At 37.7% G+C, this 27,713-nt stretch overlaps 3 protein-coding genes across 4 annotated transcripts in view; 2 read left to right on the top strand and 1 right to left on the bottom strand.

The window, feature by feature from the left end:
* Window positions 1–7,193, bottom strand: part of ZNF341 (zinc finger protein 341) — a 28,991-nt gene extending 21,798 nt beyond the window's left edge. Inside the window, exon 1 of the mRNA XM_032218894.1 lies at window positions 7,074–7,193. Coding sequence (XP_032074785.1) covers window positions 7,074–7,104 — 31 coding nt within the window. The 5' untranslated portion in view covers window positions 7,105–7,193. The remainder of the gene's footprint in view (window positions 1–7,073) is intronic.
* A 1,633-nt stretch (window positions 7,194–8,826) lies between these two features.
* On the top strand, window positions 8,827–15,903 carry LOC116509721 (peroxisomal membrane protein 4-like). 2 transcript variants are annotated; one of them, XM_032219001.1, is made up of 5 exons: window positions 9,565–9,646; window positions 9,827–9,881; window positions 11,154–11,216; window positions 12,482–12,680; window positions 13,636–15,903. In XM_032219001.1, exons 3-5 carry the CDS (start codon window positions 11,191–11,193, stop codon window positions 13,897–13,899), a joined length of 489 nt encoding a protein of 162 aa, XP_032074892.1. In that variant the 5' UTR covers window positions 9,565–9,646; window positions 9,827–9,881; window positions 11,154–11,190; the 3' UTR covers window positions 13,900–15,903. The 2 variants fall into 2 exon arrangements, with proteins under 2 accessions (XP_032074891.1, XP_032074892.1); XM_032219000.1 differs by lacking the exon at window positions 9,827–9,881 and having other exon boundaries at window positions 8,827–9,646.
* Window positions 15,904–20,800: 4,897 nt separating this feature from the next.
* LOC116508629 (peroxisomal membrane protein 4-like) lies at window positions 20,801–23,034 on the top strand. Its single transcript, XM_032217264.1, has 2 exons — window positions 20,801–21,049; window positions 22,005–23,034. Exons 1-2 carry the CDS (start codon window positions 20,816–20,818, stop codon window positions 22,266–22,268), a joined length of 498 nt encoding a protein of 165 aa, XP_032073155.1. The 5' UTR covers window positions 20,801–20,815; the 3' UTR covers window positions 22,269–23,034.
* Window positions 23,035–27,713: the final 4,679 nt, after the last annotated feature.

Below are 27,713 nucleotides of genomic sequence, written 5' to 3'. Positions count from 1 at the left end.
TATATATATATATATATATATATATATATATATATATACACACACACACATACATACATACATACATACATACATACATACATACACTGGTTCGATTCCCAGTAAGGGTATGGCTAGCTGATGAGAGCTAAATAGCTTGAAATAGATCTATACTAGTCTCCCTTTATTTATTTATCAGCACAAATATAACAAATGTAACAAAAAGGCAACAGTAAAAAATATTGGGTTTCTGTCTGGATGGTCTCTTGTGACGAGCCGAAGTCCAGAGAATGGAAGTAGTGATCTTCCTCCCATATTTGGGCATACTGGGGTTGTAACTCAATAAAGGGAGACTAGTATCAGCATAAATATAACAAATGTAACAAAAAAGGCAACAGTAAAAAATATTGGGTTTCTGTCTGGATGGACTCTTGTGACGAGCCTAATGACAGAGAGTGGAAGTGTGACCTTCCTCCCATACTTGGGCATACCAGGGGTTGTGACTTTAAGTATATATATATATATATATATATATATATATATATATATATATATATATATATATATATATATATATATATATATATATATATATATATGTTAACCTATGCATGTTAACCTATGAATTAGTTTTATTAAATGCAATTGTATTTTTTCCCCTTTCAACTATACCATATCATGTTAAAAGTGCTTACTAAATGAATACTATTATCACAACCACATATATTTACAATTTTCAAATATCAAGCCTCTATTATATAATGGGTTATTATATCCACTGTCAGCTCCGGTCAGACTAGCGGCTGGGCACTGCAGCGCTGCCACAATGTTCGCTCAGCTGGGCATTTTGGGTTCTGCATTTAGTAAATTGCCAGTTCTGGTGGCCCCACATGAAGAGGGACATAGAGGAATACGTAAGGAGTTGTGTTGTTTGCACTATCATGAAGGCCCGGCCTGGCCAGCCTCCTGGACTTTTACAGCAGGTGGCAGATCCAATTCAGCCATGGGAACAGATAGCCATGGACTTCATTGTGGATTTACTGGGCAGCCAAGGGAACAAGGTCATTTGGACGATAATAGACCTTTTCTCCAAGCAGACACATTTTGTAGCATGTACCGGCCTTCCATCTGCTAGGAAACTGCCCAGACTGTTTATTACCCATGTCTATAGACTCCATGGCATCCCCAAAAAGATAATTTCAGACAGGGGAGTGCAATTCACTGCCTGGTTCTGGCGCAGATTCGTGGCAATGGTGGGGTCTTCACAGGGACTTAGTACAGCCTTCCACCCGCAACCAATGGTGCTGCGAAGAGGGCAAATGCAATGGTGGAGTTCTACTTAAAATGTTACGTCCAGTACCAACAGACCGATTGGGCTGAACTCCTTCCCTTTGCAGAGGTTGCATATAACAATGCAGTGCACAAAAGTACAGGGTTTACCCAATTTCATGTGGCTACAAGGCAGGAGTTTGTCCCAATTCCAGAGTATCCTCAGGTGCACCCAGATGACATGACCTCGCAGGAGTGGATTTCCACATAGGCCAGAGGGAATACCTCTCCACTATATATCTGAGGCTTCCATTGCCATGTAAGAAACTCGGGCCCAAATTCATGGGGCCTTTCCCAATCGTGCAAGTTATTGACTCTCCCCTCTACTGGGGAAAACACATCCAGTCTTCCACTGCAGCCTGCTCCAATCAGTTCAGGCATCTGATATCAGAGGAGACCTGCTACGGCTGCCAGCCCCGGTTACTGTAGATGGGGAAAGCACTATGTAATGCAAAATATACTAGATACCAGGTGGCAGAGGGGATGGTTACAACACCTTTTTTATGGAAAGGTTATCCCCTGTCAGAGGCATCGTGGGTTCATAGCAAGGACTGTAGGGCGCCCCACCTGATAGCGAGATTCCACCGCAGACATCCCACAAAACTGGGGGGAAGGAGTCCTTCGACTCCTAACTGTCTGTAATTTTTAGCTCCCCAATGCTATCTCCATGGTAGGGGGCCGCATGTCAGCTCTGGCCAGCCCAGAGGCCTGGAGCTACCATTCAGGGGAGAAGACCAGGCCAGCTGCTGAGACTCACCAGGCTTCCCTCCTACACAAGCAGCTGAGTAATCTACAAAGCTATTGACAACTGACTGACAATAATCCATGATTAATTGCCAGGTGGTTTTCATTCTAGGTTATGAGGGAGATGGGTGTGCGCATGCATGGGGTGCAGGTTATCCTAATTACTAAGTAACTATAAAAGGTGGTGGAGAGCACTGGGTGGCAGCTCTGACAATTTATTCATTGCCTTAGTGCTCTGTTGGTCAGTTCGTGCCGGAGGAAAAATACAAACTGCATTTACAAACCGTTTCTGTGTTTGTCTGTTTTCATTAACCCTTCGGAACCTGACATCCACCAGAGTAAAACATTCTCAAGGAGAGTCCATCAATAAGAATGGGAAGATTATTGTTAGGGAACCAGGGTGTGTGTTTGTGTATGACTGCAAGACATGGTACTCTATGCTGTGATTAATTTCAATATCAGAATCTCACTATCTGGATTTAGCGACTAGAGTAATCTTTATTTCCTGTTCCTGTACACCTTTAATTACAAAACACTAGGTTCCTCAATAAACATTCAAAAAGGCAACCTTCACTTTTCCCAAACAACTATCTTCTGAACTTTAGTTTTCCTGGTATAAATATTATGAAACCAGTTTTGCAAATATTTTGGCTCTTTGACTGGTCTGCCAATTAATTTTTTTGACTGGAAACCCACACAAGTTTCTCCAATTCAACTTTCATAATATTTATTACTAGAGAAAATCCATTTGGGAGAAAAAGAAAGAGCAGTTAGAGGAGCTTGCTTTTTGTTTATGGTTGAAGAAGCAGCTGTTAGAAGAATCCATTTATTAGTATCCTATACCATGATTTTTCTAGGTGAAAAGACCAATATTACCTTCAGCAACTCCAAAAATAATGGATCATACCAGCTGATGTAGGAATTAATCCAAATATCACTTCAAGGGTAATGAGCACAACAATATACAAATATGAATATAATTTTGCATTAAAATAGCTTGATATTCATAAACAAGCAAATAATTATTGCAATAAGACGGTCCTCCCCCCTACATCTTCCATCTCTTTTTAAAAATGCTAGCCTGACAGATTACTATGGAGGGTAAAAGTCATAGGGGAGACGAAACTGCTTACAGTAGATTTCATAGTATTCCAATGTAGGAAGCCTAGTTATCTACATGCAGAAGGCTTTGTTTAAATACTATAAAATAAACAAACTTCATATTCTTTTATTAGCACAAAATTGTTAGGTATTAATTCTACAGATTGATTACATTAAGCATATGTCACTGGAGGAGAGTATAATACAAAAGAACAGAGTAAATGTTATACTATCCACAGGACTGCTGTTGAAAATAACATCCTTATGGCAGATACTCCTTCTCACCATAGCATTTAGGAACATTCTGTGTATGACTCAGTATCATTACACAGCATGTTTTCCGATGCCTACAGCACCATCATGTTAAAGATAGTTGACCACAATGGGAGCATTCCTAAATTATTACACAGAGGACAAGTCTCTTTAGGCATTTGGTTTTGATACCATATTCAATCAAGGGTATTAGAATCCTTTCATCAGATCATTTTCCAACATTCTCCACATATGGATCTACTTACAGAAAGAGAAAGTACTAATTTAAATAAATATAAATTACTTTCTGTCTGTCCTTGCTATGAAGAGTGAAACACCATTCTGTAATTTGTGGAACAGCTGGTACGACCATTCTAGCTTCCTTGTCAAAAAGATTAGGAAGCTAGAAAAGGACAAACACCAACACAAAGGCACAAATTAAATTGCCAACCATTTCTTCTAAGTAAATATTTATAGGATTATAACCTCAAATTATTAAATGGCTTGTGCATCTTAAACATAAAATCTTTTTAAAAAAATACAAAGTAGATTTTCTCCTCTTCTGCAACATTTAAATGATAGAACCTTAAATCCAGGTCTTTCTTCATACAATGGACAGTTTCACATATTAAACTAAGACATTATTTATGAAACAAATTACAGTTGTTGAATTTATGTATTATACTGAACCAACACTAAACAAACAATATCACTTAACGTAACGTGAAAACTTAATACGTCGTCAACGAGTGGAATTCCAATTGTTAATGCTTTTAAAATGAATTAAACCAATCTTATCCAACTCTGTATATCCTCTTGATTATCTCTAGTCAATCTTTATTATATTACTGAGGATAAAATAAGTTCCAGTATATCAAGATGACACTAGGAGTTTAGGAAATGTTGAACTAGAAAGTCATGCTTAAACATATACTTCTTTTTACAAATGAGGTAGAGATGGCTATTGTTTCATTGTCTGCTTATGAACCAACAGGCAATGATTGTGAGTATCCATACATGGGACAAATGACAACATGTGTCCATGCTGCTACACTAAAGCTATAATTTATTTCAACACTATGGTTTGCCATGGACACTACTGGCAGCTTTAATTAAAAACAGAATTTGGACCTTGACAGAATTTCTTCCTGTTCTGTAAGGGATAAGAAGGGATTTTTATTTTTTATTAAGATCAAATTCACTGATAAAAAAGCAAGCTAAGAATCATTATTAGTTTAGCTTTTGCATGGGTCAATTAAAAATTTACATTCATTTAAAACACCACTGTAATATAGTTTGAAACTGCAAGCCAATATCTTAATAAGATCATGCTTCAAGATAACATAGACTAGTAATAATAATTTCACTTCTTCACTCTTCCTCCTCCATCCATAATCCATACTAATTATCTATAAATAAGGCAAAAAAAGTATCCCTCTTGTCATGTAAGCTCTTTCTCATCACTTCCAATAAAAATATATTGATTATAATATTGGTATAAATATTATGTGTTTTAAATACACTAAATGCTTTCCAAAATTTGGGTTAACTATAGTTGGAAAGGAGCTGTAAATTCATACATAGGTCTTATGTGATGTATATGCAAATGTTCAGATAATAACAAAATTTGTCATCATACTTTACAAATCACTTGAAGTATATGTGTTTTAATAAGATTTCATAAAGAATATACTACATCAACATACCGGTGTCAGTTATCTGTGACAAAAGGTAAAGACTCCAGAAACCTGAGTTATTTTTCATTGTACCAAATAAAGAGCTTTGGGCAAACATCACACATATGTGCTATATTTTAGTGCCATGTAGAAAAGTTCTTTCATTTTTCTACTAACTGGCTGTCAATTTGATCAAAAGGAAATTGCCAAATTGTATATTGTTGTTTGACAAAATAAATTCAGAGGGGAGAAAATCAAAATGAGCCTTTATATCATGAGAATTAGATAGAAAAACTTCAGAAATTTCTTTTAAAAGGAAGATAATTTTAAGAACATCATAAGGTAGATTTTGAAATAGCTTGAGAATATCTTGTGCCCAATATTATTACTAGAGCTATGCTAAGCCTTAAAGATGCATTTAGTAAATAGACAAGATTTCCAATAAAGCAGCACATTCAGTTCTTAAATTGTCGATATTGAGGTAATACATCATGTTTTTTCAAGTTGAGACAGGGCTCGAAATCAAACTGTTCCAAAACAAGAATGCTCTGCACAGACCTAATTATTGTTTGGATAGTGATTTATTCTTTGGTATTAATTTAATCAATGGTTTGGTCAGATTTCGCTATACAGAACATAGAACAACCAGCTTTCAAGGAGTTCTTATAGATTGGAGTATCGGATCTAGTAATTGTTTCTTTTTAAACAGTACTGAAAGGAAATTCATTTTAGCATACTTTTCTGAAAGACTTGTGATATGACAGCCCACTAAAACTGTTTCACTGCTGTGATATCACATGTCACATCAACTAAAAAAAAACATGTCAATAGTTGAATTTGTCAGATTAGGCTAAATATTTATCTGGCTTATGTTTTAATGGTGTGGGCAATAGGGCCTAGTAAATAAACAATAATTAAAGGAAATTACTGTTCAGTACAACATACAAAATGCCTTGGTTTTTTTCCAGATAAACATGATACAATTGATGTTTTAGAGCACTTTCATAAGACATAATTTCATAAATTATGCTAATATGTAGATGCCACCATGATCAAGTTCACTATAGCACAAACTTCAGTGGCTGCATCCACACATCAGTGGAAACTGAACCTAAACTAACCACATTAGTAGGTCCTGAGATATGTAAATCAAGTAACAACCAATGGATGTTCTTTTATATTATAATATTGTGGAGAAAAATCCTATCGGCCAAAATAGACAGGGTGCTGCATGAAATAGATTGCTGATCCAACTAAGGGACCCTTCTTCTTAAAACAGTTTTTACAGAGCATGCAGTATCTTGAAGTTTAAGACAGTTAGGAGGAAGGAACCTAATTTGCAACCAGGGAACATTCTCAATTTTGAACCGCAGGTAGCAACTGCATTTGCATTTGTAAAAAATAAATAACCTTTAGCGGCAGCGTTTTTCACCAATGTACGTGCCCAGACTTTAATGTCACACTAATCACTACGATGCATTTTTTTCCAGGGAATGGTGGCGATGTTACACAAGCTGCATTATTCAAGAACCCAGCAAAGGCACCTTTAGAGGTAAAAAGGAGTTCTTACAGAGAGGAAATTAAAGCAACAAATGCCCTTTGAACGGAACTTGCAGAAGAGGAGGTAGCAATGAGGTAGCAAGCCACCGTCCCTTCTTGCTTTGGGAACGATTTCCAAGAGGACCCGAGCCGCCTGCTTGAATTCCCGCCCCTTGCCAATTTTGGCTCCTCCGGGATTCATCGGGCGAAACAAATTTATCCGCGCACGGATGGTGCGGTTACTCCTCCAACACAGACACTGCACACTGGCTGTTCCAGGAACCCTCCCTCAGCGCCAGAGATGGCTTCGGGCGGCACCAGCGCCTTCTCAGCCCACGTCCCATCCACAACGGCGGGAGGGAGTCGCCCGGCGTGGAATAGCCGCGCTTTTTTTTTTTTAAATGGACTTTCGCACACGCGAGGCCTCAACCCGCCCGGCTCCCCGAGATATACCTTCCAGCGCCTCGAATATCGCCTGCGCCATCTTGAAGCCGAGGCAGCCACAGCAGAACAACCTAAACGGGCATTATGGGAAGACGAGGGAGGGTAGCTCCGCCGCTAGGGGGAGCGCGAGGCGATGAGGTTGGGGTGGGGGGGAGGCTGGCTCAGGGAACAGCCTAGCTGGAAGGGGCGGGGCCTCCTGGCCGTAGTGTTAGAGAGCGGGGTTATTGCCGCGTTGTCCCGGTCTGTCCCTCGGCTTGTTCAGGGAGGGGACCGAATAGAATAGAATAGAATTCTTATTGGCCAAGTGTGATTGGACACACAAGGAATTTATCTTTGGTGCTGCATATGCTCTCAGTGTACATAAAATGTTTTAATTTATGTAGAAGAAATGTCAGAGTTTCTTCAGGAAATTTTGTGTCTAGCGCAAAAAGGGAAAGCAAAGGGGAAAAAAATGGTATTTTGCGATCTGAGCTTAGGGCCAATCTTGTTCTTTGTCCCGGTTGGCAAGAGGAAAAAGTTGTATCCGTGATATTGCTACCAACATCAAATTCCATTTCAGATTGAATTTGAACAGGAGGTCCCATGGCTGGAACGTTTGTCCAGATTTTGGGTCTTCCATGCCTCTTCATCCATTCCTCCTTTTTTGAATCATCTTGCATGACTCATTCATTGGAGAACCTGGAAGTTTCTATGATACTTTGTACCTTTTTATTGGTCCCAATAAAGGTATTATTCAACTAAGGATTTGGACATGCATTCAATATGTGCAGCCTAAAAGTTATTGTAGCAGAATGTAATGTAGGGTACTTATATATTTAGTGTAATGTTTAGACTCAGCCACCAAAGGCAGGTGTAGGATAATAGAGTTACAGTATGTTGTCACTTTCTGCCAGATATTTAGCCACAACCAAACCTGATGAGATTTTCACTATGGGAGTAATTTTCTGAAACACCCAGAACATGTTCTCAAAATTTCAGATATGCTCAACAACTCTAAATGATGCTCACCACCCTAGCTTTCTGCTATGATATTTCAGAACTGCTATAAGACAATATTCATGTTACACTATGTGTAGTCTCAGCAATGGCCTCTATGGGAAGGGAGCCAGCCCTGAAAAGAAATCCAAGTGTTAAAGAGCAGTGGGGAAATTATCTTTGTGAATAACACTGATGAGAATCAGAAAGTTTAAATCCCTCCCAGAAAATGGAAATGCACCCTATCAAAGCAAAGGCTACATTTTGATATAGCATCTGGCATGATTTATTAATAAAGACATATTGAGCCAGCAGGAACTGTTAACATCTTTGTGATCTATCAGAGGGCAGGGTGACATGACCATATCTCTTGACTTAAATCCATAAAGTAATTCAGCCTTATAACCAAGAGACCCTATAAAATTCAGTGAATTAGTGTAGGATCTGCATTTTGTCCAATCTATACTCCATTTTTTCTTCCAGCCTTTTTCTATAATGCCTTTTGACTAATTGCACTTAAAAACTATTTTTATCAGATTGACAAATTTATAAACTATTGGTGCTTAATCCACATGGGCGGGCATTGGGAGGGATTTAGGGGCTCACTCTATTCTCTGTCAAAACATTTTGCTTTGAAATCTTTCTCAAATTGTGTTGCTTTTCATTCATGTTGTTATCTCTAGTAAAATAATACTTTCAAGCTTTAGAAAACAAAACTCTGCCACAAGTGAAAATATGAAAACATAGAAAAGGAAGTATCTGGTTAACTTCATTGAAGGGGGCGGTTGGGGGGGGGGGAATCAGGAGTCTGGTAGAATCTTTTCCAACAAACATATTTTTTTATTAAAAGTCATAAGACAGTTCCATATAATTTTCTTGGCACTGTTTTAAAATGGTTTATCAGTACCTTCTTGGGGCATTAGTGTGTATGTATTTCTCTCTGTGTGTTTTAAATTTCCAATCTAATTTGAACCCCTGGGATTTGGTAATCTTCTATTCCAATCAGATCCAATCCATTGACAATATAGAACATAATTATTAGTCCATATTGTAAAATTGGGGCTTTAAGACAAAGCGATGTTACATTTCTGCAAAATAGATTAATTTCCCATAATATTCGTAATGATAGTTGTGATGACATGGCTTCTAAATCTAAAAATACTGTACTTTAGTAATACTATTGTTGCAATTCGGTCTGGTTCTTAAACGACCGACTTCACGCCTTCTTTTAAAGATGCAGACATAGGGAGAAAGAGTTTCCACTTGAGTAACCATTAAAGGAAAAGTTATAATTACGGGACGGTACATTTTTCTTTGTCTATTAACTTAAATCTTCTCGCGAATTTATAAAATTAGAGCGGAACTAAAATCCAGGGGTTGGTTTTCCGCTTGGACATTATTTCCTGGAGCTCTACTCCTATGCATTTTGTGTTTCAGTCGAGTTGTTTCCCCGGATTGACCGGCTGCTAGATCGCAGGTGTCAAAGCTGAGGCGATGGCCGATCAGACGATTCTCAAGACTTTGCTCTACACCGTCAATTCTCTCCTGCAGCAGCGGAGATATCAGACCACGCTGGCGGTGCTCAAGGGCTTCCGCAACGGAGCGGTGTAAGTTCGAGCTGGGAAACCGTCTTTCTTTCGCATTCCTAATCGAAACTATCGCCGAAAGGGCGATCATGGACGAGTATTTACTCTGATTTCGCTAAGAATTGAATGGGAGGAAGCAGATTTGCACTTGACTGCTCTTGGCTGAGCTGTCTCCAACTTTGCTTTCGCTCTTCTTTACAGCCCCGCACTTTGTGGGATGCTGCAATACCGATCGCCTCTTAGTGTCTGCTGCTTGGTGAGAAAATAATAACTGGACCCTTTTTACTGATATGTTTTGTTTATAGGTGTAAGTGATGTTTTGTGTGGGCAGCTATAGGAGTTTAATCTAATGACAGATTCTCCCAATCTTCTGTAAATAAAGTTTCAAATTATAGACACAAGCTAAATTGAGTGACCGATCAGACCTGGGGTAATTTAAATACCGGTAATTTAAAGTGGTCCTGGCTATTTATATATCAGTACGTTTGCTTCTTATGCTTTATCTGCATCTCATTTCAAAATTATTATGGTTGACTTCAAAGAAGTATTACTGACCAAGTGATAATATGTCTGCAATTAGATTAAGTTTTCATTTCCTTTTAGAGGACAATATTGGTTCAGTATATACTGTATTATGGTAAAACATTGCTGTATACATAAATTTACAAAACAGCAGTGAGCTTGGCTAATGCCTTCTAAGATCTGGATACACCTGGATTTCATTTTTAATCATTCATATTTAATGCTTACCAATAAATCCTTTTTGTTTTCTTCTTGTAGATATCTCCAAAATCCATTCATTCAACTATCATAATAAAGCAATTGTTATTTTATACATTATTCAGTAGTTACCTATCTCAGCTCCTGCAACTTTGTGGCTTGATATTTTAAAATCATCTCGGGTGTTAAGGGTAAAGTTTCTTTTCTTCGAAATAAACTCTGGTTCTCTTAATGAACAAGACTATCTTCCTGTCCTTAGCTGTTTCTATATTTTCAAAGCATTAGTTATCATTTCCCCCATGATAATGAGTATTCTAAGAAGTTAAACGTGAGGAGATTTAAGAACATTGTTTTAGTAAGACAGTAAATCTGAGTATTCAGTTTTATGTGCCATATGAGGCAAGCATGTTGCCTTTAGGGTAGAAAAAACTTAACCTGTTTGTGCAATTTATATCCCAATATACCTGGCAAAGGAGTTGTGAAAGATGCTGATGCTGTTTTCAAGTTACATAAATTAGGGATCCTTGGGGCTCTCTGAGCTTGCTTTTCTTGTAGGTATTTCATTACCCTAACTAGGCAATTTCATCAGTGCAGGCAAGGAGTACTGTTTGCTGTCAGTTTATATTCTGGTGTCTTGCCTGCCTATGTGGGTGGGGGCAGTCTTAGAGAGTCTTCGGTTGGACTGTTTACTGATGGCTTTTTGGCAGTTTCTTAATTGAGGGTATTGCTTACTTGCAATAATTGCATTCAAATACCCATTAAACCTTATTTTACTGACAATTTTATGCATTTTCTTTATTTTTGACAGTTATGGAGCCAAAGTCCGTGCCCCTCATGCTTTGGTAATGACATTTCTCTTCAAAAGTGGAAGGTACATTTCTCACATCATCTTACATAATAAACCCATAGAAGTTGAAGAAGCCTACCTTGTTTGTGTGCATGTTTGTATGCATATTTTTTAAAATATAGGTAGTTCTCCACTTACAACCATTAGCGACATTACTGAAAAAAAGTGACTTACAACTGGTACTCATACTTACAATCATCATAGCGACTTACAACCATCCCCACACTCACATGATCGAAATTTGGGTGCTTGGCAACCAACATATATTTATGTTACTTGATCGTCATTTGCAGTCTTCTTAAAGCAGAAGCCACCTTCCAAAAAGCAAAGACTTACTTAACGATCCTTTGAGTTACTTAATAAGGGCCGTGATTTGCTTAACAACTGTGGCAACAAGGGCATTAAATTGGGCATGACTCAACAAACACCCTGTTTAGCAATGGAAATTCTGGTCTCAATTGTGGTTGTAAGCCGAGGGCTATCTGTAATCTTTTAGTACAAATTGTGATTTCTTCACTGCATTCTTAATGTTTCTGTTTGCATGTTTTTTTACTAAATTAAATATATTAGGACAGAAAAAGAAGAGTTTGTCATCCTTTTTGTACTTAAATCAGACTATAAATATATTTAATACTATGGATATTTATCCATAGAAATAAAATTTTCTAGGAAATCAGGGGTGGTGGTGTTATGATGGCAATCCAACAATACAATTTTGCATATATATTCTCAAGCGAGTTTCACTAGATCCAATGCAATTATGCTGTAATCATATCAGCCCTTATGTAGAAATAACATTGCAATCTTATCCATTGTTAATGTAACTCTGTAGTTGAAGATTCTTTGATGTACAGATGTTCTCCTGCCTAAATATAATAGAGGTGACCTAGTAGATATCAGTAGAATTTCCTTCTTTGAACTTTCAATAATTTTAACAATCTTAGTCATGTCAGATTTAACTTAACAGCCACTCTTTGCATGTTAATTCAATTTTAATTCCAATGTTATAGTTTATACAACTATAAATGTTTTTAAAAGTGCCATTTTAAAAGTTATGAACATTTGAGTACATCTCTACATTGATGAGAAAACATATTCATGCTCTTTTATTAGAAACAGATTTTTAATGTGGCTTTAGTTTTCAAATATTTTCTGAAAGTGAAATGAAGATCATTATTACTTTTTAATGTACATCAGATGCAATGACCAATAAATATTATAATTGATTAATAATATTTCCAGGGAAATAGCATTATGTGTAATAATTGTTCCTTGTTTCTTCCCTTCAGCCTAAAGGAAAAATTGAAAGCAATTCTTCAAGCTACCTATACTCATTCCAAAAACCTGGCCTACTTTGTATTCACTTATAAGGGTTTGATGGCCATGCAGTCACGAATGCAAGGAAAGAAGATTCCATTTCATTCTTTCCTCGCAGCCTTCATTGTGGGCTGGTTAGTGTTTGGGGAAAATAATAATATTAACAGCCAGGTAAGCAACTGTGTGGTTTTGTGTTAGATTTATGGTTATACTGATCTAATGAAGAATGAAAGAGAAATTGGGGAAATTTAGTAAATTCTACCATTACATTCTTCCATTATTAATTTTTGCATATCTGCCACAGATGTAGTAGTGAATTTATCTGAATACAATTCTTTTGCTTCTTTCTTTCATTCTAGCAAATTTTAAGAAAGGAATTAGTAATCATTATAATTTGTTAAGTTTGTATGCTACCCAATTCTCAACTACTCTGGATGGATCACAACAATCACATTAAAGAACATTAATACAAGATAAAAAGTGGAAAGTGGAATGAAGCGAGTGGTCTCACTTTCATGTACCAAAAGCTTGGGTGAAGAACCAAGTCTTCACAGATGATATAAACAATAGTAGACTGGGGTCTCTTTGGGTGTTTGGGGACAATCTTATTCCACAGGGCATGCCCTGCTATAAAGAACATCTGCTATCTATTTGCTAACCACACTCAATGAACATTTTAACAAAATATCAGTATTGTTATTCAAATGGTAAACTCATTTAGAGAAGCATTATTTCTTCTGGGATAAAAAAAATACAACCAATACTTCACAAGGTATATAATTGTGGCAGAAGAATGCCTATCTATGTTGATTTATCATTGTAAAAAATCCTGGTATAATTTGGATGCTTTTTAGGAAATGTACTTAGCACACAGTTTCATTTCTTTTGAAACCAGTTTTCATGCAACTGGGAAAGGATTTACAGCTGATATTTCAAGCATTAGATTTAGAAATAGATGTAAATTGTTGCTGAACCTTATGAAAATGCAAGCAGGCTGGTTAAAATTAGAGACTGATTTTGGTATGAAAGCATTTGATGATCTCCTAAATTGAAAGTTGTTTCAAGTAATCTCATTTTCCTGTTGTGCTAATTGCCTAATTTTAATTCAGTATTTTTTCCTGAACAGATAAATATGTATCTATTATCTCGTATCCTGTTTGGCTTGTCTCGATTGGCAGTAGAGAAGGGTTATATCCCACAGCCCAAACAAGATCCCTTTCCACTTTTTGCTGCTGTGGTTTGGGGGATTGTTCTTTGGCTCTTTGAGTATCACCGGCACACTCTACAACCATCACTACAATCATCCATGACCTACTTATATGAGGACAGTAATGTTTGGCATGATGTTTCTGACTTCCTTGTACATAATAAAAGATCTACTACCAAATAATCCTAACAACTATTTGGATAATAACACATTCCAATGGTGATTAAAAAGATGTATATCTGAGCATCCTTTGTAATACTGCATTTATTTATATTAACATTGGATATTAATTTCTACTTGAAGTCTGTCCACAATGTTTAGTATAGATTGCTGATTTCTGCTAATTGGCGCTTGAGTATTTTACAAGCAAAATATTTTCTTCCTTTTTTCTTCAAGATATCCAGTTTTCCCTTCTATACTACCAGCTGAGGAAAATATCTCTTAATTGTTTTAAAATCAAGAAATATTAATTAAATGTTAAAAGGATCAGATGACACAAGTAACTTTTGCAACTGGTGTCATCTACAATTTCTTCGGCAACAAACACATTTGTTCAGCAAACAAATTTTCTGCATGATGGATATCATTTGATAATGATCTTGATCTGTAGTTATGGTATTTCGAAGTGTTATTGCTTATGTTTTGTTTATCCATACCTCTTTTCTAGGTTATAAGGACAGATAACAGATCAAACAAATTTTAAAGCTGGCTTTTAAAAAATTATGCACTTTTTAAATTCAGTTGCATAAATAATGACACAAAAATTGGGATGCTTTTAAGTACACCATCTTACAAAATGCTTAAGATTTAGTAATGTTAGCAAATAGAGAAGAAATAGGTTTTATTTCTTGGGTTTCTAAAATGAAAGAAGAGAGTAGATAGTATGGTGAATATAGGAAGCGTGTCAAATAAGTTATTCTTGTTATGAAATCCTGTGTTATGAGGGGGGGGGGGCAAAAGTGTGAATACTAAAAAATATTTTCCTTGATTGAAGCTCTACCAGATGGAAAATGATGCAATCATACATAGCTAGAACTATTATTGCAGTTGTCATTCTCTGATCATACAGCCAACAGGTATAATTATGTTTAGTAATACACCAAAAGTGCCAAATGGATTATTAGATTTTATCTCATTCTTTTATTAATGAATACAGATAACTATGTATTGCATTTTTTTGAAATTTATTTATTATTAAACAAATTTATATGATCACCTGATTCTCAGTGTGACTCCAAGCAGTGTATAATTTTAAAAATCCACATTTTTTTTATTTAAAACCACCTAGTGCAGCCACAACAGAATCAGACAAGCCATTTGACTGGTTCAGAATGGGATCCTCAAGCTTTCTGACAAAACCATGTCTTCAAGACCTTGTAGAAAAGCATCAGGGTAGAGGCCAATCTTATCTTTGGAGGAATGATGTTCCAAATATTTATCATCCAATCATGTTAACTGGCTAAAGCTAGACTTTCTGTATCATTTCCAGTCTTGTACAGATGCACAGAAAATTTCTTATTTTAAAAGAACAAAAAATTGGACTTCTAGATGAAATGGAAGATCTTGCAAAATTTATTTGCATAGCAAGCATAGATCTTCCTAAAATGTTAATTTCTTTTCGTAATTTCATCCTTTTGTAAGATAATCAAACTCACAGTCCACAGGCCAGATGCGTCACACACTGGCCATGCCCACCCCTGGTTTAGCAAAGGGGAAAAAAGTTGCAATACCTCACATGAAGATGTGTTCCCACAAGTTTGACACACCTGCTGTGTCATGAATACTACACTTGGCCTCATGCACTGCACGCACACATACACACACTATTGCTGCTGCTAAAAAGCTAGGTTTATAAATTAAAATGTCTGCTATCCTAATCTCATTTTAGAGTAATCACTTTCAATACAGCGAGCATAGTGAAGACTCTGTTTTTAAACACCATTATACAAAGTGAAGCAGCTTTTTTTAATTGAAGAAAACAAATGTACTTTTGTATGTGCTGGAGTTTTATTTGAAATAGGATGCTTAATAGGACTTTGGTTAAAAAGACAAAACAAGACTGATTATAAGGCCTTAAAATTTTTTGGTTTATGCTGTTGTACTAAGTTTTTATTTATCATTGAAAAGTTGCTTACGATACCAAATATATATATATTTGGGAACCAATAAAGTTTTGTATTTAGTTTATAGGACTATGATATTGCTGTGGCTTGTTAATTTTTTTTTTATCACATGTGTTTACTTCGCTTGTTTGATATATTTGTTATCCTCCACCATTAAGCAATTTCCAGGAGGACCCGAGCCGCCTGCTTGAATTCCCGCCCCTTGCCAATTTTGGCTCCTCCGGGATTCATCGGGCGAAACAAATTTATCCGCGCATGGATGGTGCTGTTACTCCTCCAACACAGACACTGCACACTGGCTGTTCCCGGAACCCTCCCTCAACGCCAGAGATGGCTTCGGGCGGCACCAGCGCCTTCTCAGCCCTCGTCCCATCCACAACGACGGGAGGGAGTCGCCCGGCGTGGAATAGCCGCGCTTTTTTTTTAAAATGGACTTTCCCACACGCGAGGCCTCAACCCGCCCGGCTCCCCGAGATATACCTCCCAGCGCCTCGAATATTGCCTGTGCCATCTTGAAGCCGAGGCAGCCACAGCAGAACAACCTAAACGGGCATTATGGGAAGACGAGGAAGGGTAGCTCCGCCGCTAGGGGGAGCGCAAGGCGATGAGATTGGGGTGGGGGGGAGGGTCACACGCTTGACCTCGTATTCCTCTCGGAGCAGTGGAATTGTGATCTTGGTCTGAGGGGTAGTGAGATCTTGCCCCTGTCATGGTCAGACCACTACCTATTGAGGCTTGACTTTCGGAGACCAAACCCCCACTGTAGGAATAGCAGTAGACTAGCAGTAGACTTATATACCGCTTCATAGGGCTTTCAGCCCTCTCTAAGCAGTTTACAGAGAGTCAGCTTATTGCCCCCAACAATCTGGGTCCTCATTTTACCCCACCTCGGAAGGATGGAAGGCTGAGTCAACCCTGAGCCGGTGAGATTTGAACCGCTGAACTGCTGATCTAGCAGTAGCCTGCAGTGTTGCATTTAACCACTGCGCCACCTTGGCTCTTATAAGGAGGAGCCGACCAGGTGGTTCCGCCCCAGGCGACTTATGGACCCTTTGGGGTTCCAGACGGAACTTGGGGTTATTCCTGATACTCTCGCCCACAGTCCGGCGGAGACTTTGGTTGCTGCCTGGAACCTGGCAGCGACGAAGTCTCTCAACCGGATTGCGCCACTACGGCCGCTCCGAGGCAGTGGATCCCGGAGGGCTCCTTGGTTCACTGAGGAACTCCGGGAGAGGAAACGCCAAAGGAGACGCCTAGAGCACTTATGGAGGTCCAGTAAATCCGAATCGAACCGAGCACGTTTAAAACCTGCACCAGAGAGTACATTCGAGCAATTAGGACGGCTAAGAGAACACATATTGCCTCTCTGGTTGCGTCTGCTGAGTCGCGCCCAGCCGCCCTGTTTAGGATAACCCGTTCCCTCCTAAATAGGAGGGACACGGGCGATCCGCTGCAGGGCAGGGCTGAGGATTACGTCCAATTCCTCGCAGACAAGGTTGCTCGGTTCCGGGCGGACCTGGACTCCAATTCTGCAGAACCAGCCGAGGCACTAAGGGATGATCTGGTAAGCCATTGCTGGGTTGAGTTTCAAGCTGTTACCCCTGAGGATGTGGACAAGGCGATGAGAGCTGTAGGAGCCTCCACATGTGTGCTGGACTGGACCCGTGCCCCTCCTGGCTGGTTGTAAACAACAGAGAGGTGACACGAGGCTGGATCCAGGCGGTTGTTACCGCCTCTCTACGGGAGGGGGTCTTTCCCTCCGCTTTAAAGGCGGCGGTGGTGAGACCCCTCCTGAAGAAACCATCCTTGGATCCAGCTGTTTTAAATAACTATCGTCCGGTCTCCAACCTCCCCTTTGTGGGGAAGGTTGTTGAGAAGGTGGTGCCTTTCAGCTCCAGCGATCCTTGGAGGAAGCCAGTTATCTCGATCCTTTACAGTCAGGCTTCAGACCTGGCTGCAGCACAGAAACCGCTTTGGTCGTGTTGACCGATGATCTCTGGAGAGCCAGGGATAGAGGCCATGCCTCCATCCTGGTGCTCCTTGACCTCTCGGCGGCTTTCGATACCATCGACCATGGTATCCTTCTGCGACGACTGCGGGAGGTGGGGGTGGGAGGCGCTGTTTTACAGTGGTTCTCCTCTTACCTCTTGGACAGGTCGCAGTCGGTGTTAGTTGGGGGGCAGAGATCGATCCCTAGGCCCCTAACGTGTGGGGTGCCGCAGGGTTCGGTCCTGTCCCCCCTTCTTTTCAACATCTACATGAAACCGCTGGGTGAGATCATTCGACGGCACGGGATAAAATACCACCAGTATGCGGACGATACTCAGTTGTATCTGTCCGCCCCGTGCCAACTCAACGAAGCGATGGATGTGATGAGCCAGGGTTTTGAGGCTGTTAAAGACTGGATGGGGGTCAACAAGCTTGTGCTCAATCCAGAAAAGACCGAGTGGCTGTTGTGTTTCCCTCCCACGAATTGGCCAAGTGTTCCATCTCTCAGGCTGGGGGGGTCAAACTGTATGCCCCTCAAACAGGGTTCGCAACTTGGGAGTCCTCCTGGATCCACAGCTGACCTTCGAACATCATTTGTCAGCTGTGACCAGGGGGGCATTTGCCCAGGTTCGCCTGGTGCACCAGTTGCGTCCCTATCTGAACCGGGAGGCTTCACCCACGTAACACCTATCCTCCGCGAGCTGCACTGGCTGCCTGTTGGTCTCCGGGTGCGCTTCAAGGTGCTACTTATCACCTACAAAGCCCTTCATGGTACTGGACCTGGGTACTTGAGAGACCGCCTACTGCCAATTACCTCCACGAGACCGATACGATCGCATAGATTAGGCCTCCTCCGAATTCCATCATCCAGCCAGTGTAGACTGGCAACTACCCGGAGGAGAGCCTTCTCGGTGGCTGCTCCGACCCTCTGGAACGAACTCCCCGTGGAGATCCGGACCCTCACCACCCTCCAGTCCTTCCGCGCCGCTCTAAAGATCTGGCTGTCCCGGCTGGCCTGGGGTTAAGATTCTAACCCCACTCGAATTGTGTGACTGTTGTGTTTTCTTTTTAATATGTTGTATTGTCTTCATGTCAGAAAATAGTTTGTCCTCCCCCCCTTTTTTTGAACTGTGAGCCGCCCTGAGTCCCCCCAGGGAAAAGGGTGGCATACAAATAAAGGGAAAATGAAAAAAATGAAAAATGAAAATACTTATATATTTAGTGTAATGTTTAGACTCAGCCACCAAAGGCAGGTGTAGGATAATAGAGTTACAATATGTTGTCACTTTCTGCCAGATATTTAGCCACAACCAAACCTGATGAGATTTTCACTATGGGAGTAATTTTCTGAAACACCCAGAACATGTTCTCAAAATTTCAGATATGCTCAACAACTCTAAATGATGCTCACCACCCTAGCTTTCTGCTATGATATTTCAGAACTGCTGTAAGACAATATTCATGTTACACTATGTGTAGTCTCAGCAATGGCCTCTATGGGAAGGGAGCCAGCCCTGAAAAGAAATCCAAGTGTTAAAGAGCAGTGGGGAAATTATCTTTGTGAATAACACTGATGAGAATCAGAAAGTTTAAATCCCTCCCAGAAAATGGAAATGCACCCTATCAAAGCAAAGGCTACATTTTGATATAGCATCTGGCATGATTTATTAATAAAGACATATTGAGCCAGCAGGAACTGTTAACATCTTTGTGATCTATCAGAGGGCAGGGTGACATGACCATATCTCTTGACTTAAATCCATAAAGTAATTCAGCCTTATAACCAAGAGACCCTATAAAATTCAGTGAATTAGTGTAGGATCTGCATTTTGTCCAATCTATACTCCATTTTTTCTTCCAGCCTTTTTCTATAATGCCTTTTGACTAATTGCACTTAAAAACTATTTTTATCAGATTGACAAATTTATAAACTATTGGTGCTTAATCCACGTGGGGGGGGCATTGGGAGGGATTTAGGGGCTCACTCTATTCTCTGTCAAAACATTTTGCTTTGAAATCTTTCTCAAGCCAACATTTAAAAAAATTCCACTTCCTCACCAGAGACACCAAGTACCTGATTGACAAGGCAGTAAAACTGATATCCTATTTTCATATAAACTACCTGTTTACTTTTAACACAATATTGTTTAAAGGGGGGAAATGAAACATACTCATAAATAATGAGAAATTTTTTAAATTCAGTGTCATGTGATCTGGCTCCATCTATAAAATAAATTATAAAGCAAAGAGAGAAAATTGTGTTGCTTTTCATTCATGTTATTATCTCTATTAAAATAATACTTTCAAGCTTTAAAAAACAAAACTCTGCCACAAGTGAAAATATGAAAACATAGAAAGGAAGTATCTGGTTAACTTCATTGAAGGGGGCGGTTGTGGGGGGGGGGGATCAGGAGTCTGGTAGAATCTTTTCCAACAAACATATTTTTTATTAAAAGTCATAAGACAGTTTCATGTAGTTTTCTTGGCACTGTTTTAAAATGGTTTATCACTACCTTCTTGGGGCATTAGTGTGTATGTATTTCTCTCTGTGTGTTTTAAATTTCCAATCTAATTTGAACCCCTGGGATTTGGTAATATTCTATTCCATTCAGATCCAATCCATTGAAAATATAGAACATAATTATTAGTCCATATTGTAAAATTTTAACAATCTTAGTCATGTCAGATTTAACTTAACAGCCACTCTTTGCATGTTAATTCAATTTTAATTCCAATGTTATAGTTTATACAACTATAAATGTTTTTAAAAGTGCCATTTTAAAAGTTATGAACATTTGAGTACATCTCTACATTGATGAGAAAACATATTCATGCTCTTTTATTAGAAACAGATTTTTAATGTGGCTTTAGTTTTCAAATATTTTCTGAAAGTGAAATGAAGATCATTATTACTTTTTAATGTACATCAGATGCAATGACCAATAAATATTATAATTGATTAATAATATTTCCAGGGAAATAGCATTATGTGTAATAATTGTTCCTTGTTTCTTCCCTTCAGCCTAAAGGAAAAATTGAAAGCAATTCTTCAAGCTACCTATACTCATTCCAAAAACCTGGCCTACTTTGTATTCACTTATAAGGGTTTGATGGCCATGCAGTCACGAATGCAAGGAAAGAAGATTCCATTTCATTCTTTCCTCGCAGCCTTCATTGTGGGCTGGTTAGTGTTTGGGGAAAATAATAATATTAACAGCCAGGTAAGCAACTGTGTGGTTTTGTGTTAGATTTATGGTTATACTGATCTAATGAAGAATGAAAGAGAAATTGGGGAAATTTAGTAAATTCTACCATTACATTCTTCCATTATTAATTTTTGCATATCTGCCACAGATGTAGTAGTGAATTTATCTGAATACAATTCTTTTGCTTCTTTCTTTCATTCTAGCAAATTTTAAGAAAGGAATTAGTAATCATTATAATTTGTTAAGTTTGTATGCTACCCAATTCTCAACTACTCTGGATGGATCACAACAATCACATTAAAGAACATTAATACAAGATAAAAAGTGGAAAGTGGAATGAAGCGAGTGGTCTCACTTTCATGTACCAAAAGCTTGGGTGAAGAACCAAGTCTTCACAGATGATATAAACAATAGTAGACTGGGGTCTCTTTGGGTGTTTGGGGACAATCTTATTCCACAGGGCATGCCCTGCTATAAAGAACATCTGCTATCTATTTGCTAACCACACTCAATGAACATTTTAACAAAATATCAGTATTGTTATTCAAATGGTAAACTCATTTAGAGAAGCATTATTTCTTCTGGGATAAAAAAAATACAACCAATACTTCACAAGGTATATAATTGTGGCAGAAGAATGCCTATCTATGTTGATTTATCATTGTAAAAAATCCTGGTATAATTTGGATGCTTTTTAGGAAATGTACTTAGCACACAGTTTCATTTCTTTTGAAACCAGTTTTCATGCAACTGGGAAAGGATTTACAGCTGATATTTCAAGCATTAGATTTAGAAATAGATGTAAATTGTTGCTGAACCTTATGAAAATGCAAGCAGGCTGGTTAAAATTAGAGACTGATTTTGGTATGAAAGCATTTGATGATCTCCTAAATTGAAAGTTGTTTCAAGTAATCTCATTTTCCTGTTGTGCTAATTGCCTAATTTTAATTCAGTATTTTTTCCTGAACAGATAAATATGTATCTATTATCTCGTATCCTGTTTGGCTTGTCTCGATTGGCAGTAGAGAAGGGTTATATCCCACAGCCCAAACAAGATCCCTTTCCACTTTTTGCTGCTGTGGTTTGGGGGATTGTTCTTTGGCTCTTTGAGTATCACCGGCACACTCTACAACCATCACTACAATCATCCATGACCTACTTATATGAGGACAGTAATGTTTGGCATGATGTTTCTGACTTCCTTGTACATAATAAAAGATCTACTACCAAATAATCCTAACAACTATTTGGATAATAACACATTCCAATGGTGATTAAAAAGATGTATATCTGAGCATCCTTTGTAATACTGCATTTATTTATATTAACATTGGATATTAATTTCTACTTGAAGTCTGTCCACAATGTTTAGTATAGATTGCTGATTTCTGCTAATTGGCGCTTGAGTATTTTACAAGCAAAATATTTTCTTCCTTTTTTCTTCAAGATATCCAGTTTTCCCTTCTATACTACCAGCTGAGGAAAATATCTCTTAATTGTTTTAAAATCAAGAAATATTAATTAAATGTTAAAAGGATCAGATGACACAAGTAACTTTTGCAACTGGTGTCATCTACAATTTCTTCGGCAACAAACACATTTGTTCAGCAAACAAATTTTCTGCATGATGGATATCATTTGATAATGATCTTGATCTGTAGTTATGGTATTTCGAAGTGTTATTGCTTATGTTTTGTTTATCCATACCTCTTTTCTAGGTTATAAGGACAGATAACAGATCAAACAAATTTTAAAGCTGGCTTTTAAAAAATTATGCACTTTTTAAATTCAGTTGCATAAATAATGACACAAAAATTGGGATGCTTTTAAGTACACCATCTTACAAAATGCTTAAGATTTAGTAATGTTAGCAAATAGAGAAGAAATAGGTTTTATTTCTTGGGTTTCTAAAATGAAAGAAGAGAGTAGATAGTATGGTGAATATAGGAAGCGTGTCAAATAGGTTATTCTTGTTATGAAATCCTGTGTTATTTAGTGTGAATACTAAAAAATATTTTCCTTGATTGAAGCTCTACCAGATGGAAAATGATGCAATCATACATAGCTAGAACTATTATTGCAGTTGTCATTCTCTGATCATACAGCCAACAGGTATAATTATGTTTAGTAATACACCAAAAGTGCCAAATGGATTATTAGATTTTATCTCATTCTTTTATTAATGAATACAGATAACTATGTATTGCATTTTTTGAAATTTATTTATTATTAAACAAATTTATATGATCACCTGATTCTCAGAGTGACTCCAAGCAGTGTATAATTTTAAAAATCCACATTTTTTTTTTAATTTAAAACCACCTAGTGCAGCCACAACAGAATCAGACAAGCCATTTGACTGGTTCAGAATGGGATCCTCAAGCTTTCTGACAAACCCATGTCTTTAAGACCTTGTAGAAAAGCATCAGGGTAGAGGCCAGTCTTATCTTTGGAGGAATGATGTTCCAAATATTTATCATCCAATCATGTTAACTGGCTAAAGCTAGTCTTTCTGTATCTTTTCCAGTCTTGTACAGATGCACAGAAAATTTCTTATTTTAAAAGAACAAAAAATTGGACTTCTAGATGAAATGGATGATCTTGCAAAATTTATTTGCATAGCAAGCATAGATCTTCCTAAAATGTTAATTTATTTTCGTAATTTCATCCCTTTGTAAAGTTATCAAACTCACAGCCCACAGGCCAGATGCATCACACACTGGCCATGCCCACCCCTGGTTTAGCAAAGGGGAAAAAAGTTGCAATACCTCACATGAAGATGTGTTGCCACAAGTTTGACACACCTGCTTTGTGTCATGAATACTACACTTGGCCTCATGCACTGCACGCACACATACACACACTATTGCTGCTGCTAAAAAGCTAGGTTTATAAATTAAAATGTCTATCCTAATCTCATTTTAGAGTAATCACTTTCAATACAGCGAGCATAGTGAAGACTCTGTTTTTAAACACCATTATACAAAGTGAAGCAGCTTTTTTTAATTGAAGAAAACAAATGTACTTTTGTATGTGCTGGAGTTTTATTTGAAATAGGATGCTTAATAGGACTTTGGTTAAAAAGACAAAACAAGACTGAATATAAGGCCTTAAAAATTACTGGTTTATGCTGTTGTACTGAGTTTTTATTTATCATTGAAAAGTTGCTTACGATACCAAATATATATATATATATTTGGGAACCAAGGAAGTTTTGTATTTAGTTTATAGGACTATGATATTGCTGTGGCTTGTTAATTTTTTTTATCACATGTCTTTACTTCGCTTGTTTGGTATATTTGTTATCTTCCACCATTAAGTGTCTGTTCTCATCAGATAATCTATGGAAATCTATTGCCTCCTTTTTGAATTCCTCTCATACAAATGTTTGAAAGTCACTATGCCAAAATCATATCACGTTTTATGTTCAAAAGAATAAATACCAATCTGCTTCAGAATATTATTGATATTTTGGGCAACGTCTGCCCTAAGCTTTTATTATTTCTCTTCTCACATCGTTGCTTTCATTCAGTGACACCTTCTGCTGCCTTCTTCTTAAACAATGGGCAGTATTTCTTCTTAAAGTTGAAGGATCAGTATATTTTTAACTAGTACTTCAAATAGATTTTAGATTTTTCTGTGTTTCTTTTGGGCTGCAGTCATCAAACAGTAATACTGAGCTTTTTTTTTTAAGCATATTGTTTAAGACCCTGTCTGAACTCACACAAAGCACAGGACTGTAAAGCAAATTATATGTGATCACTCCACTACTGTTCCTATAGCTTACAGATGAGGTTGAATCCCTTCTGCCACTAATGTGACTGAACAATGCTAGTGTGTGCTAGGGAAGTGAACTAGAAGTAATGGGTCGGTCCAAAGACTCTTGGATACATAAGTTCCATTCCTCACTCTTTCAAATTGTATTGTTTAGCAAGCTAAGTATTCTGTTTGGTTTTCATGCTAATAAGAAAGAAACACAAAAAGAATAAGGCGACCGTTTGGAAATCCAGCTCCCAGGCAGCCTGTCCCATCAAAATTAACCAAGTACCAACTATCTGAGCCCTGAAGATCAAAACAGATGCATATGTGAATTGTGTTAAAAGCAGTTCAGTACAGGTTTTACACTGAGAACATTTTAATAGGAGATCTGGATTCCTGATCTGAGAAAATATCCATCCTTACTTAACATGCCATAATTTTATTAAGCCTGAAAAATGTTTCCCCCAAAAATAATATAAAAAGCATCTATGCTGTATTGATACTATATAAATTGAGTGAATTATTTATATTATTTAAACTGAATGAAATAGATCTAGAAATGCTTTAGAGGCAGCTTTTAAAAAAATAAAATAGAAAATGAGGAAGATTAGAATAAGTCATTATCCTAATTTGAATTGGAAAAGTACAATGTCCTACATAATTCAAAGAACACTACTTAATATAAGCTCCCTGACATGTTTGTGGATGTTAATTGATATTGTACGTGCAGAGTCTCAAATAGTATAAACTAATGGAACAAATCATTTAACAGTATAAAGAATGTGTAAGTACTTTTTTGTTAACTTTCCTGTGGGAATCATGAAAGTTTCTTAGATTTTTTTTTAAATGCTACATATTGGCAACATTACATTTACATGAATTGCTGAATTTAGAAATTTTGGAAAATAGCCATGTGTTTTTTTATAATAATAGATTTCCTCCATTCACTGAAAAAGTCTCTATTCTTTTTTTTTGTTTCCTGTTTTCATATGGATAGATACAAAGTTATTTTTAAAATATAATTTCCAATATAGGCTTTTTCAGGCTGTTGTAAGCTAATCATATTTTTGTATGTTAGAAATGTTAAATGGCTATACAGTAGAGGTAGTCCTCAACCTACGACCACAATTGAGCCCAAAAGTTGCTAATTTGCTTACGGTAAGTGAGTTTTGCCCCATTTTACAACTTTTCTTGCCACATTTGTTAAGTGAATCACTGCAATTCTTAAATTAGTAACATGGTTGTTAAATGAATCTGGTTTCCCCATTGACTTTGCTTGTCAGAAAGTTGCAAAAGGGGATCACATGACCCCAGGACACTGCAACCGTCATAAATGTGAATTAGTTGTCAAGTATCTGAATGTGAATCATGTGACCATGAGAATGCTGCAATTGTCCTAAGTGTGAAAAATGGTCATGTCACTTTTTTCAGTGCTGTTGCAACCTCGAATGGTCACTAAGTGAACTGTTATAAATCAAGGACTACCTGTAAATTATCTATCCTTAAATAGTTCACAGAACAGATTATCTTCTTGAAGTGTATGGGATATCCAGGGTGTTACCTAGTTATTCTCTTCCTCTCTTGCAATAAAACAAGATTTTGTGCAGCAAGTGTATTTAAAAAATAATGATCTTGGCTGTTAAGAAATACTGATTATGAGTCCAGACTGAATTCTTTTTCTCTCAAACCAAATGTTTTTAAAGCTGTGCGGGTTATCTAAATGATTCATCCTGAAATAATAATGCCATGGGCACTACATACCAATATAGAAATGTAACATCATTCATTAGGCTTGCTGAGTTCATGCAGTCAAGTTCATTTTGCTAATTAACTGAATTAATTTTATTGAAATGTATATTTTAAAAAACATTTTATGTTATATATTAAGTTATATAAAATCTTGTTTGGTTTTGGTTTAGTGCAATATGTGAATATGGCCACTGGTTTATAAGCATGGCACATGGTCTAATGCTTGGCAACTTTAAGATGGGTAGATTTTTAATGTATGGCTGGCGTTCTGTGCAGATGGTCCTTGACTTAAGACCATAATTGGGAAGATAATTTTCACATGTTGATTGTAAGCCACCTAGCGTTGCCCCTAAGCAAGATGGACAACACAGACATTTAATAAATAAGTCAAGCAAGCAAGCAAGCAAGCAAGGCAGTTGTTAAATGAGTCACCCAATTTTATAATCTTTTTTTGCCACAATTAAGTGTGCAGCAGCTGCCAAAAAAGCCAACACAGTTCTAGGCTGCATAAACAGAGAGATAGAATCAAGATCATGTGAAGTGTTAATACCACTTTATAATGCCTTGATAAGACCATACTTGGAACACTGCATTCAGTTTTGGTCACCACGATGTAGAAAAGATGCTGAGACTCTAGAAAGAGTAAAGAGAAGAGCAACAAAGATGATTAGGGGACTGGAGGCTAAAACATATGAAGAACGGTTGCAGGAGCTGGGTATGTCTAGTTTAATGAAAAGAAGGACTAGGGGAGACATGAAAGCAGTGTTCCAATACCTCAGGGGTTGCCACAAAGAAGAGGGAGTCAAACTATTCTCCAAGGCACCTGAGGGCAGAACAAGAAGCAATGGGTGGCAACTAATCAAAGAGAAGAGCAACTTAGAACTGAGGAGAAATTTCCTGACAGTTAGAATAATTAATCAGTGGAACAGCTTGCCTCCAGAAGTTGTGAATGCCCCAACACTGGAAGTCTTTAAGAAGATGTTGGATTGCCATTTGTCTGAAATAGTATAGGGTTTCGGCCTAGGCAGGGGGTTGGACTAGAAGATCTCCAAGGTCCCTTCCAACTCTGCTATTGTAAGTGAATCACTGCAGTTGCTAAGGGAATCACACTGCTATTAAGCAAATCCAGCTTCTCCCATTACTTTATTTGTCAAAAGCCAACTGGGAAGAT

The sequence above is a fragment of the Thamnophis elegans genome, chromosome 5 (genome assembly GCF_009769535.1).
Source record: "Thamnophis elegans isolate rThaEle1 chromosome 5, rThaEle1.pri, whole genome shotgun sequence".
NCBI classification, from domain to species: Eukaryota; Metazoa; Chordata; class Lepidosauria; order Squamata; family Colubridae; genus Thamnophis; species Thamnophis elegans.
The sequence above is the reverse complement of the archived record's forward strand: the minus strand, read 5'-3'. Positions and strand labels throughout refer to the sequence as shown.